This window comes from Arachis hypogaea, chromosome 19, assembly GCF_003086295.3.
Source record: "Arachis hypogaea cultivar Tifrunner chromosome 19, arahy.Tifrunner.gnm2.J5K5, whole genome shotgun sequence".
NCBI lineage: Eukaryota > Viridiplantae > Streptophyta > Magnoliopsida > Fabales > Fabaceae > Arachis > Arachis hypogaea.
The window spans coordinates 157291736-157305728 of NC_092054.1; the positions used below are offsets into that span (position 1 = coordinate 157291736).

Below are 13993 nucleotides of genomic sequence, written 5' to 3' on the forward strand. Positions count from 1 at the left end.
AATGTATCAAATCAACTCGTTATTAACATGTTATCAATAGATTTAGGTAAATTTTAGGATTTAATTTAAGTCTATTAAACTTTTAAATATCAAATTAAATCTAATTTTAAATTTTAAGGATCAAATTGAAAAAAAAAATTCTCTAAAATGACAATGTTAGTGAAATAGTAAAATAATACTTTAATTATCTTTGAATTTATAAGTTGTAACCCTTATTATCTAATGAAGCTCACTATCTTAATTCAATAGTGATTAACGGTATTTTTTTTCCCTCTAAAATAATAATATAATTTTAAAAGAATTACATCCCAAATTGAATATTAACCCTATTTTACATACATTTATTTTGCATTGTAGATTGGTGTAAAACTGAAATATTAGTCAACATAACTTTCTGCGACGACGACTCTATTCTCGAGTCTCAAAGTTGCGCAATTGTTTTGGTAAGATTATTATTAATTAATGGCTGAGAGACATGCAAAAAGGAAGATCCAAATCAAACAAGGCATCGGAGAAGAAGGAAACAGTCCAATGTCCATATTTTCCACGTACATACTCAAGTGTATATATTCCACGTACGACGACAAAAGTTATATAATATAATTCATTTAATTCTATGTTTTCATATTTATTAAACTTTAACGTTTATATATCTATCAAAATAATTTTATACAAAAGACGCGGGCGGTGGTTGGTGGATAGCGGCGTCAAAAACTGCATGGAGATGATAAATTTACAGAGAAAAATATTTGACTGTTTTGAAGTGAATAGAAATAAATTATATTTTTTATAGATTATTTTTATTATGTATTATAAATATAATTAAGATAAATATAGATAGAATTTTTTAAAATTTTAAATTTTAACTTTTAAATTTTTATTTATTTATAAAATTTAAATTATAATAGAGTTAATTTATGTTGGCTTATAAGAGAATTATTTCTCTATATTTTTCTATAATGAAAATGTAATCGAACCACAATAAAAGATTTTTATAGAATTATAATATATCCAAGTTAAATTCTATTTATATATTTTAATGAATATTTTAATAAATACTACGTAAGTTTAAAATAAAATAAAGAATATTGATATATAAATAAAAGTACAATTTAGGTACATTTGATAATTAAGAATCGTTAAATAATTTAATATATTTGATTAAATTATCATTTAATAATTTTTAATTATTAATTTCACATAAAAATAAATACATGTGAGTTATTACTATTGTATTGTATCCTTTATCGCATTCTTTGTAGGACGGAAATAATGGGTTATACCTCGGTCAAAGTAAATAAAATTCAAATTGAATCAAACCCCTCGATGTAACCTAATAAACCTCTTTCCCAAAATTTCGTCCTAACGTCGGCCACAAAGATTTTGGCACCAACTGATGAATAATTCAACCTCGACCAAACTATAAATTAGGGTGAAGATCGACGATATGAGGCATAGCATTTAGAACTACCACCCTACTGATTATATATATACTCATTTTTTAAAGTGATTCTTTACTGACTTGAGCATTGGAATCTTTTTTGCAGGTACCACGCTTGAGTCCGAGTTTACGATGGTACTCCAGTTTTGGATCGAGCTGTTAGACGCCTCGGAATAGTGAGAGACAACGTATAACTCAAAAGGAGTATCCTTTTCAGAACAACTATAAATAAGTACTTTCTTATTTTAATTAATCTTTTAAAAAATTTACTAATAATTTTATTTATATTTAGAAAAATAAACTTCACTTTGGTAATTAATCAGTAATTGTATCACTAGGAATAATTTATATTTTTATTATGAGACAAATAATATAATATAATAATAAAAAAATATATAAATATATACATAATTACTCAATTTCGTTGCCAAAATTTGAGTGGGACAAGTGTTCCTCTACTGTGCTTGGGTGCCTTCCGGATCTAACTTATTCAGATATTAATCAAAATAATCATACTACATATACATAAAAAATTAATTATTTATATAAAATAATATATATTAAAAATAAATTAAATATTATATATTTATATACAAATAAATAATAACTAATTTAGTAGTTAATTTTTTTTGTGTGTATTTAATATTTTTTAACTAAAATATCACCTTATATTAGTCAAATTATATCACATTACTTTGAGATATATTATTCTACTTTAACATACCAAAGTGAGCTGTTCCATGAATCTTAAATTATTGTCTATAAATATCATCTCACACTCAAATTTTTTAAGATAATAATAAAAAAAGAGAAATAAATAAAAGCAAGAAGCAAAAAATTTAAGGAGAAGTGAATGATGAAAAAAGAATAGTGAATTTATTTGATTTTTTTTCAAAATTTATAAATCTATCCCAACATTTTTCAAGCACCACTTATTTTATTAATCTATTAAATATTACAACAATAAGCTGGACCAGCTGCACTTGACAAGAATATCCTAACGAGCCAATGATGCAGGTTTCCTTAATAGAAAATAAAGAACACTTTCAAAGTTTTGTTGGGCTCCCAATTCTGCCTATGTTGATACAAATAAAAATGAGCCCATCAACAACAACAACAACGGAACTGTAGTGACTGTGGTACTTGATGTTTTGACCCCTGCACAAAACATAATCAATTAATTAATTAATTCCTATTATAAGAAGGATTTAAACTAATATCAATAATAAGTGATGACTAACAAACTAAACTAGCTCAAATGGCATAAACTCCTCATATTCAATTAAGAGGTTGCGGGTTTGAATCTTCTATCTTTGGTAAAAAAAAAAAAAAACTAACTAAACTAGTTAAATTAAGAAAGGAATTTTGTTAGATTGACAATAATTTTTGTGAACAATGTGAATAATTGGCTCTAAAATTAGCCTAATAAAATAAAAACACATTATATTCCTAAATTATTCACCTAAATCTTAATATTAGAATAACTATAATGTATTTATTGTTCATGTTATTTAGTATTTCGTTGTCTATCTATATTTTTTCTTTAAGAAAAAGAGAAGGCACTTTAAACTAAGCATATATAATGTCAGAACTCAAGTACCTTCAAAAGAAGGTGTTGGTGATGATAGAGGAACAGATGGTGGTGGTGAAGATGGTGATTCGGCTGAAGGTACTGAAGGTGGTAGCAGAGATGACGATGGTGAAGGCGTCGCTGCTATATCAATTAATAAGTGATTAATAAAACTAATTAATCAATATATGTATACCCAGACTCATCAGAATGATATGAGAAAGTACCTTTAGGTGAAGAAGGTGCTGGAAATGGTGATGGTGATGATGGTGATGGTGATGGTGATGGTGACGGTGATGGGTGATGTGTTGAAGGATCATAGAAGAGGAAGGAGTAGGTTTCATATCTATGATAGCAACTAGGCCTAACCATTCTAGCACCAATCTTATCATTGCAATAATGACTCGATAGACCTTTGATTGACTCAACCAAGCAGCTATCACATTCTGCTTCAGACAAATCAGGAGTACACTGAACAACACCGTACACGGTTTTGTTACTTTGATCATCAACCGCAGTTCCCGCTCCATATTTTCGACGAGAGTCACCCGCTGCAGCTTTCCTTCTTAGCTTGTCCGACAAATTCTTCACCACTCCATTGAACTTGTCTGCATCTGTTGCATTGTTCATGTTACACATATAATAGGCTGGTTCTGTTTCGTTGAGGCCGAATATGGTGCGATCGGAGTACCGCAACATGCATTTCTCATCTTGGTACCAACCAATTGCCTCCTTGCGGTTTGGACAAAGCTGTGTGATGTTGGCTTTCGCTTGATCCAGGCAGCCGCGGCATTCCTCCGGTTTGATGTCTCCTCTGCAGAGTCCAATGGCGTTTACTTTGTCTTTGTTTTCGCCATGAGAGGAATTGTAGAAACCGTAGTCGATTCTTGTGTTGGATGTGAGAGTGGACAAAAGGGTGTTGAGGTTTCTGGCATAGTTGCTCTTTGCTGTGTAGTTACCTCTCTCGTTATTTTGATCGCAAAAGTAGAAGAACCTTTGTGAAGTTGTACCTAAATCAGCACTGGTTTTGAATATGAAAGTTGTTGTTATGATGAGGCAACAAAGGAACCAAAGTAGGCTTATAGAAAGAAGAGACATTATGGATGATTGAAGCGGCTCAACTATTTTCAAGTTGCTCGATTTTTATAGACGAAATATTATTTGAGGAGTGCTAGGGGCAGCAACTTTTGTGATTTGTAGCCATCAAATAGCCATCAATGATGGTTTTAATGGTATGAGATTGGTGTGAGATTTCATCCAATGGTTCACTTTTCTTTGCTGGTTACATGCTGGCTAGAATTTGAAAAAGTTACCGGCCCTCTAAACTTTTTCATATTATTTTATGGAAATAAGATTTTGTTGTTGTGGTTGTTGTATTATTTTAACAAGAAAAGACTTCACCTCTCTTAACTTATATAAGGTGATATAATAGTATTTAGTTTTTTGGTTGCTTACGGTATCTCTTAGTTTGACAGGGCAAAGACTAATTCGTGGCGGGTATAAACTCCATTTAAGAATCTGCTACTAGTTAATGAATTGCTATATGCACAAGCGAATTTAGACCTTAACACTTATTTAAACAGACGAATGAGTTGACCATTCGACCAACCCAAGTTGGTTTATATCAGTAATCAGTTATCCGAAGAAAATATGTAACCAAAGAGTACCTCATTCCATTCCATAGATCTTTATTTGGGTAGCGTGTATCATGGGGGTGGGAATATAGTGACACTGTCTATGTAGACTTTCCAAATCAACTTTGGTCAATCTCTTTGGAACTTTTTCTTTCCAGAACAATGCCATGTAAGTTCCATGAATGTAACTGGATTCACACCTTATACCATATTTTGGGCAAGTCTTTCTGTCTCTTGTAGAGTTGGTCACACACGTCTGGAATGCTTGATGAACCCTCCTAATTGGTTGGTTGTTTATGCATCGCAGGCCTTGTCACTAATTACTATCTGCATTTTCCAAATCAACTTTGATCAAGCTCTATGAAGTGGTCCATGCTATTAAAATTCAAATGATGACAATCAGCAATGGGTGCGTCCAATACAGAATTAAAACCCTGTGCGTGTTATACATGCCAATCCACACTAAAATGTTGAAATTGGTGACTTTGTATTTTTATTTTTCCATAGATTCTTATCATTCAATTTAATTAATACTCATCTACCTAAATATAATTAATCATTGGCCATTGCATATACAGATAGAGGTTTTTTTTTTTTTTTAAATGATGGCCTTTTTCCCCTTGTCTTGTCTGGTCTCCCATCTTCCAAGTAAACTAAGTCAGTGTATTTTTATAACATTTTTTAAGGAATAAAAAAATATTTTTTATTATTAGACGGTTACGGTTAGTTATCCAAAAATAATATATACACACTAAAATTAATTATTAAAATTAATTATTATGTATTTTTATATAAATATATATAATTTAATTTATTTTTAATATATATTTTATATTTTATTATATATTTTATAATAATAATTAATTTTGATAACTAATTTTAGTGTTCATCTACTCTGATATGTTTGATTATATTTCCTTTAAATTTGTTAATTAGTTTAATAACACTTGAATACAGAATACTTTGTGAAATCAACTTGAAAAATATTTGTCATGTAATAACTTCTTAATTTTTCCGGAAGAATGTCCAAGACTTACAGAAAATTTGATCATTAGTGTATGTGATAAAAGGATGTGCAACCCTTGACATTCTCTAAATATATTTCATATCTTCTTTTCTCTCATTTTTCTTACAAAAAGTAGGTAAAAATGTCCAGTAATAATGGATATGTAGTTGTTTGTGTGTACCCCAATTGTCATATGAAAAACAGCAACAATGAGGTGATATTTGAGTGTGAGAATCCGTTACTATTGCGCACTCGGCACCTAAGTTCGTTGTCCGAGTTGAAAAGTTTGATATTGAGTAACCTTAGTGACACAGGGAGAAGAGAGATCGGAAGGGTGAGGTATAGGTTGCTAGCACCGTTGGATAATGGAGTTTTCCGTTTTCGACTATTTCAGCTACGAGCATGTAAGACTCATGTTCGACATTTATAGGAGAATCATGGCGGAACAAGTGATGGAGCTTTCCGCCGAGGTTGGTGATGTTGGTGGTGGTGGTTCTGTACACTCGATATTTGTGCAGGATGACCCATCTCTCGCATCGCCACCGATTCATGTTGCCATACCAAGTGGAAGACATGGAGGTGGGTGAGGAAGACTCCGACGAAGAGTACGTTGCGAATAGCAACAATAGTGATTCCTCTGAGGATGATGATGAGGAGTTTGTACCAGAGATGGGGCCGAGGCAGCAGTGTGATATGTTTTGCCTTCCCCCCCAACCCGATTTTGACGCTATCAAATGTGCCAAGTCACTATCATACATTGGATCTGGACGCCATATATGAAAAATCTCCGTTTTCTAATACCAGAGAAGAGGATTACAACCTAGACGGTGGGGTTGAGTTTTGGATCGGCCACATATTCAAATGCCGAGATGCAGTAATGCAGGGTGTAAAGAACTACAGTATTTGCAGAAGTGCTGAGTACCGAGTAGTGAAATCGGAGTGATTAAAGTACCATGTGCATTGTCGTCAAGCTGCAAATGGATGTCTATGGAGTATCCGTGTTGTCCGCCGACAGAACCTTGAATACTGGTCAGTTCAAGTTTAATTGAGGCATACTTACTCATTATGATTGCTATATGTTAAATGGAGATCATGCGGCCTTTCTCAAAATGACTTGTCCAGCCAACATACCACTGATCATGTCTGTCATGCCACCACATATCCTCGCCCCGGTTTGTGATGGTAATGACCTTGTCGACGTTGACTGAGGTACCAGGCACCAGCTACTTTCCATTGAACTGGCACTTCACCCAGTCAACCTGGTGAAACTCGACGAGGTTGAAACAGACGAGGGGACGACTGACATCCATGTCTCCCGCTCTGCCTCCTTGACAAACCACGGGGGGCAGAGTCTGGAGAGCAGGGTCATCATAGGGCGTCCAGACAAACTGAAACAACTATTATAGAATAAACAAATATTCGAACAACAAACTATATAATATATTTGAACAACAAACAATAAATATTTGAACAACAACTACTACAATTTAGCATTAAAAAGACAAAAACCTATTCTTAACGTTCTTCTTCCATTTGACGACGTTATCATATTCCTAAAGCAATATATCTAGATAAAAAAATCTGAAAAACGGTATGTTTCTTTCTTGTTATGTTGGCTATACCATAACCATAAAGTCATAAACAAAACTAATATTGAAGGATCAACGAAATTTATTGTGTATAGCCTATAAATATTCAATAATAGTTAAACAACAAAGTCTATATACAAGACTAAATATTAAAACTAACCTCGTCCCAACATAGTTGGTCTATTGCTAGACGCCATCGCAGAACCCTCGCCTTATGCTGATCTCTGCTCTGCTGCGACAACCCTACCAACCTACCACCAGTTACAAGAATAATATGAGTTCATGTTACACAATGTCATAACAAGTTACAAATTCAAAAGATAAGAAACACATAAACAATTGTTACCTCACAGTCATAGAATACATGAAAATTTCTCAATCAGGTGGACACCACTGAGAAAATCTCTGATATATCCAAGACACCAACAGCGAAGTGCAGCCGGCAATGTATGTGGTGCCTCGGTGTGCTGCATAGCATAATCAATGGTATGTCCAGACAAGCACCGCCGAGTCCCAAGACAATGCATGGCACCACCCAAAGTCCTGCTGCAGCGATAGGCAACGCAGATGGACCAAGTTGTTCTACTTGTCCGTCATTAGGTAGCCTCCGATCAGTAACAAGACGGAACACCTCGCATACTGTCAGAGTGACTCCAGATCATCGGTCGGTGGCATATGGCGGATATGATTCCTCAATCATATAAGTTTCAGCGAGAATGACTCATTCTTTTGAGCCCCTGCTGTGGAACCACCGGAGGCCTGGCACCGAGCAGCCGCTCCACCATCACCCATGTCTGGGTAATGTGCCACCTGAGGAAGTTACGGAAGCACCCCCAATTGGGTCCCTATTTGCGCATAGCCCAGGGTGGTATGCTTGGGGTCTTCGGATGTTGTCGCTCCACAAATGTCGTAATCAGAGAGTTGTCGAATACGAAATCCCTGAGAGGCACTGTGTCACCGAATCCAACCTCCCTCAAATATGGGAAGGTGGCGTCTGGTGGAGGAAGCGTGTGTGACACTCGCCGAGACAGGAGTAAGCGAGGCCTCTGACAAAGAAAAATGTTTCACAATTATTAAAAATTAAAAATTAAAAATTTGTCTAGGTCCATCAACATAATAAACTGTCTTAACAAACACACATTTTCTGATTGCATTACGTGAAATTAATTAAAACATTCAATAAGGTAATTAATTATCTAACTACCAAACTTTGAGTTAACTTTATAATCTAATTATCATACTTCTTGACTAGTTACTAACTAAATTAATAAATTAATACACGTATGACTCCTAAACTAGACTCCACAAATGATAAACATCTACTCCAATATTTAAACCCTAAATTAATAATTATATAATTAACAATTTAATTACCAAAAAATCATAAACACAAACCTAGAATTACTATTTCTTATCAGTGACCTATTCCTAATGATACAAATTGTATTCTAGTTCTTGGCAAGTACCCTAACCATGCTATACATACATGGGATTACATAAAATAATAACCACATTCCTAGAATTATTAATTTCTACCTGTGACCTATTCCTAATCGTTGTAATTGTATTCGAGTTCTTCGCAAGTACCCTAACCATGGCTCTACATCTATGGGATTACATAAAACTCAAGATAATAGAAATAACCGTAAAGCCGTCTATCCCAACATAGTGCCATGTCGTATTCAACCGGTTAATTTTCCGATCACGTGCATCTGCGCGCCATCTTCATATTACTCGATAATATGGTTAGAAAATGGTTAAAAAAAAGAAAAAAAAAGTGGTTGAAAGATTCGAATTGGGACATGGAACTTCGCTATCAACGAAATGTATATATAGGCGTTCTCCCAACCTTATCTCATTTACATAAACTTGGAGAATGGATTTTAAAAATAATTTTTATAATTATTTATTTTATTTATTTAAATAAAAATTTAAAAATATTGATATATAAATAAAAGTAAAATTTAGATACATTTGATAGTTAAGAACGTTAGATAATTTAATATGTTTAATTAAATTATCATTTAATAATTTTTAATTATCAACTTATATAAAAATAACTAAATATGAGTTATTACTATAAATACATATTTTTATTTTTTAATTAATCTTTTAAAAAAATTACAAATAATTTCATTTATATGTAGAAAAATAAACTTCACTTTGGTAATTAATCAGTAATTATATGGTGAGTAATTAATCAGTAATTGTATCGTGAGGAATAATTTATATTTTATTCTGAGACAAATAATATAGTATAATAATAAAAATATATAAATATATACATAATTACTCAACGTTTTTTTTTTTGTCAAAATTCTAGTGGGACAAGTGTTCCTCTACTGTGCTTGGTCCCTTCCGGACCTAACTTATTCAGATATTAAAATCAAAATAATCATATTACATATACATTAAAAACTAATTATTTATATAAAATAATATATATTAAAATATAAAATATATTAAAAATAAATTAAATATTATATAAATACATAATAACTTATTTAATAATTAATTTTTTTCGTGTATTTAATAATTTTTTAACTAAAATATCACCTTATATTAGCCAAATTATATCATATTTCTTTGACTTATATTATTCTACTTTTTCAGTGAATCCACCAATAATAAGATGTATACACTTTAGGCTGCTCTATGTTTAAGTAAATGTCACTAACATACTAAAGTAAACTGTTCCATGAATTCTAAATTATTGTCTATAAATATCATCTCACATCCAAAATTTTTAAGATAATAATAAGAAAAGAGAAATAAATAAAAGCAAGAAGCAAAAAATTTAAAGAGAAGTGAGAGATGAAAAAAGAATAATGAATTATGGGTGAATTAAATGGTAAAAACTTAAATACAGAATATTAATATACAGAGTTTACATATATTAGGATTGTAACATTTTTTTCTTTTAAATATTTTTATACCATGACACTTACCATATGTGTTATGTTGGAACTTCTATTTTTACTCTTTTTATATTTATTTTGTATCAGAATAAATCCTGAATCAAACATGTAAAAATGAAATAATTCTAACAAAGTGCCTTCCAAAATCAAAGATTCTGCGGCTGATTTCAGTCCTGCACAATTCAGACGAATGTAATAGAAACCAAAATTTTCAACCATGTAAAGAATTAAATAGATAAACAACGGTAGAAAGAGCAGTAACTAGTAAAATAGCCACACCATGCATATTATATACACCCACTAATGATGCTCATAATTTATGATCACGTCTTAGATATTACAAAATTCTGTTCAAATCTACAGAGTTGAGTGACGAAACGATGGAAAAAGCACCATATGAGAGAGACTCTGAAAGGAGAGAAAAAAAGATAGTTGAGAGATGAAAAGTTTCATTACCTTTATTATATCTATTATCCATATACATCCTAACCTTAATAAATATACTTTATTTAACGATCTATATACATCATATATACATCAGAGTACCTCAGGAGTACCTAAAGAGTACTTAATTAACAAAATAAAATATTATTTAATATATAATCTTAATTACGGATATATTAATTACAAAGGTGACCTATGGTCTAATTGCTTGAGCTCCAAGGCAGTGTATTCTGATTGAAACATGATCAGTGATGGATGACATATGACACCACCACCATTCCATAATTCTAGCGAGCATATAACTTAGTAATGGTAAACTCTTGAACTGATATACCTGTTGATTCATTTGTTCCCTTTAAAATATACTCCTCTGACTGTTTATCCGCAACTCGAGGACTTTTGGCTCTGCTTCCCGCGAAAAATGCAGGTTCCATTGGTACTGGAAGACTCAGAGATGAGCTATTAAGCATCAATACAATGGAAGCCATGGTTGGTCTCTCAACTAAATTCTCTTGAACACACAGCAAACCAATGTGAATGCATCTCAATATTTCATTTTCTGCACTGTTGCTTAGTGATGGATCTATAATATTTGCAGCTCTGCCCTCCATCCAACTTCTCCATGCCTGCAACAATATAATTTCTTCATGAATGTCTATGAACACATAATCTTTTAAAATATACTCTACTTTTGACAGAAATGAAGATGTCATGTAACAGTGACAAAGATAAACTTACAAAGGTTAGGGGTAACTCCTCTAAAGTATCTCCGCGGCGTGTGCAATTGTGTTTTTGGCCGCTCACGATTTCAAGAACTAGGACGCCAAAACTAAAGACATCTGACTTGACTGAAAATTGTCCGTACATAGCGTATTCGGGCGCCATATATCCACTACATAAAAATATTTCAAACATAAATGTTAACTTTTTGTTTTGGTTGCTAAGGCCAATGATACGAAGAAAAAAACTTGAGTGTATTCTAATACTTACTATGTACCAACAATTTTACTGGTTTTTCCTTGATTTTGGTCTACAATAAATAATCGTGCCAATCCAAAATCTGATAGTTTAGCATTCATCTCTTCATCTAAAAGAATATTGCTTGGTTTTAGGTCTCGGTGTATAATACGTGTCTTACAATCCTCATGAAGATAAAGCAGGGCTCGTGCAACACCTTCAATGATTTTGAATCTATTTATCCAATCCAATTGTCTGCACTTGGTTGGATCTACATAATCACCAGAGACCATAGTTGATCGTGAGCTTAGCTTTATCTTTGTAGTTTAATATTTGTATAGTTGTATTGAAATAAAATTGATGAGTAATAGGCTAATCAGGAACCTACCAAATAGGAAGTAATCAAGGCTTTTATTGGGAACAAATTCATAGATAAGTAACCTTTCACTTCCTTTCAAGCAAAAACCAAGAAGCTTAACCAAATTTTGGTGTTGAAGCTCAGCTAATAACTGCACTTCATTCCTGAATTCCATCTCTCCTTGGCCTGAGTCCTTCGATAACCTCTTCACAGCAATCATTTGTCCATTGGAGAGCTTTCCCTGAGAATATATCATACTATGTTTTGACCAAATAAAAAATAAAATAAAAAGAAATGATATCTATTGAAGTGAAATAGCGGTATTTTACCTTATAAACAGATCCAAATCCACCTTCTCCTAATTTATTAGAATATGAGAAATCCTCTGTAGCAACTCGTATGGTATCAAAGGTGAACTGTAATGATTCATCAGCTATGATTTCTTCATTCGATTCATCAGCTTCACAATTGAAACAAGGATAACTAGTGAGTTACACTTACATCTCTTAAGGTAGAACTAGAATAGAAAGACTATTGAATTCCCCTGTTTTTTCTTTTCTTCCCTTACAACAAACAATGATTGAGTAATTAATGCATGGAATCATTCTGAGATTTGATGGAAACAATTCGGTTGACACAGTGTTGCCACTTCAAATTTTAGAAGCATATGCATCACAAAATTAAGCAAAGAAGTCAACACTCAACACTCAACACTTACTTTGAAAATTTTTTCTTAAATAGACGTACACATAACTGAGCACCAAAATAGAAGCAGCAGCGGCAGCAACAGCAACAACAACTATGATGACGATGATGACGGTGGTTCGTGATGTATTGCTACCTTTTCCTGCACAAATCAGCTTCCTTGGTTAGATATTCCATGACTTAAATACACAAAGAAGAAAAGTGAAACAAACATGATGTTTGAGGCTTCTTTACCTGGAGCGTTTGACGGTGAGAATGCATCAATGGTAGACGTCAAGAAAGGGTAGATTTCATATCTAATGTTACAACTGGGTTTGATAACCCTAGCACCTCTCCTACCATTACAACAACCTTGAATTTCCGAAAATGCCCCAAACAGGCAATCGTCGCACTGTTGCCGAGACAAATCAGGTGTGCACTGTGCAAGGCCAAATATGCCTTTGTAGCTCTGAATTCCAGAAGTCACGTTTTGGAAGGCATACTTACGACGATAGTCACCTCCAGAAGCTTCGATTCTGAGCTTGTCCATCAAGGTGTTGAGTGATTTGTTGAACTGATTGAACTCTTTGGAAGAAATGAAGTAGGGATTCCACAAAGAGAATTGTGGATGATCCGCAACTCTTCCGAGCATGGAAAGGTTGGAGTACCGAAGCATGCAGTATTCGTACCAACCAACGGCTTGGTAGTTGGGACATATCTGAGTGAGAAGGAGTCTGGAATCATTGAGGCAGCTTCGGCAATCGTTGAGGTTGACGTCTCCTCTGCACATGCCAATAGCGTAGGCTGTGTCAGTGTTGTGGCCGAAGAAGGAAGTGTAGAAGCCGTAGTCGATTTGTGTGTTGGAAGTGAGATTGGTTAAGAGGATGTTGAGGTTGTTGAGGTAGGTGGTGCTGGCTGGGTTGTTGGCGGTGATGCAGCTGTAGTTCAAGAAACTTGGCACTGCGGAGGCCACAGTGAAGAGGAGGAGGAGGAAACTGAGAGAAGGTGTGATCATTGTGTTGCGTTGGGGAATGTTTGGGATTGGGAGTGAGAGTAAGATACATAGTGGATTCAGATACAAAGTTTGTATTGTATATAGAGATTGCGTTAGTGAATCTGGACTACTTTCTGCTTGCTCTTTTTCATAGTCAAACATTCTTGTATCTTCCTTTCTTTCTCTTTAATGACGTCATTTGATATTTTTATCCAATTTTAAATGTGTAAAATTGGATTCAGTTACCAATGAGTTAAAATAATATAATTTGTTCGTACTCAGTTAAAAAATTACTAATTCGAGTCTTTCTATTTTTTATTAAAAAAAAATTGGAATCAGTTACGTTGAAATCATTAGTCATTTGAAATGCTATGCGGGTAAGTAAGTTTATAAAACTT

The 13993-nt window shown here is 33.2% G+C and overlaps 2 protein-coding genes across 3 annotated transcripts; both read right to left on the reverse strand.

The window, feature by feature from the left end:
• Positions 1-2358: 2358 nt before the first annotated feature.
• Positions 2359-4394, reverse strand: LOC112777457 (cysteine-rich repeat secretory protein 38). Of its 2 annotated transcripts, none has more exons than XM_025821831.3 (3): positions 3239-4394; positions 3042-3152; positions 2359-2599 (listed from the first exon to the last, which is right to left on the reverse strand). In XM_025821831.3, the coding sequence occupies exons 1-3, from the start codon at positions 4107-4109 to the stop codon at positions 2517-2519; spliced, it is 1065 nt and encodes a 354-aa protein (XP_025677616.1). In that variant the 5' UTR covers positions 4110-4394; the 3' UTR covers positions 2359-2516. The 2 variants fall into 2 exon arrangements, with proteins under 2 accessions (XP_025677616.1, XP_025677615.1); XM_025821830.3 differs by having other exon boundaries at positions 3042-3155; positions 3239-4182.
• A 6196-nt stretch (positions 4395-10590) lies between these two features.
• LOC112777456 (cysteine-rich receptor-like protein kinase 29) lies at positions 10591-13723 on the reverse strand. Its single transcript, XM_025821829.3, has 7 exons — positions 12857-13723; positions 12636-12764; positions 12247-12377; positions 11948-12158; positions 11593-11830; positions 11341-11494; positions 10591-11228 (listed from the first exon to the last, which is right to left on the reverse strand). The coding sequence occupies exons 1-7, from the start codon at positions 13614-13616 to the stop codon at positions 10890-10892; spliced, it is 1962 nt and encodes a 653-aa protein (XP_025677614.2). The 5' UTR covers positions 13617-13723; the 3' UTR covers positions 10591-10889.
• Positions 13724-13993: the final 270 nt, after the last annotated feature.

Coding starts and splice junctions, on each gene's coding strand:
- LOC112777457 (XM_025821830.3), bottom strand. CDS start 4,109: ATGTCTCTTCTTTCTATAAGCCTACTTTGGTTCCTTTGTTGCCTCATC. Junction 3,156..3,238: donor AGCACCTTCTTCACCTAAAG/GTACTTTCTCAT, acceptor TAATTGATATAG/CAGCGACGCCTTCACCATCG. Junction 2,600..3,041: donor ACCAACACCTTCTTTTGAAG/GTACTTGAGTTC, acceptor TGTTTTGTGCAG/GGGTCAAAACATCAAGTACC.
- LOC112777456 (XM_025821829.3), bottom strand. CDS start 13,616: ATGATCACACCTTCTCTCAGTTTCCTCCTCCTCCTCTTCACTGTGGCC. Junction 12,378..12,635: donor TTTAAGAAAAAATTTTCAAA/GTAAGTGTTGAG, acceptor TCAATTGTGAAG/CTGATGAATCGAATGAAGAA. Junction 11,831..11,947: donor CCTTGATTACTTCCTATTTG/GTAGGTTCCTGA, acceptor GTGATTATGTAG/ATCCAACCAAGTGCAGACAA.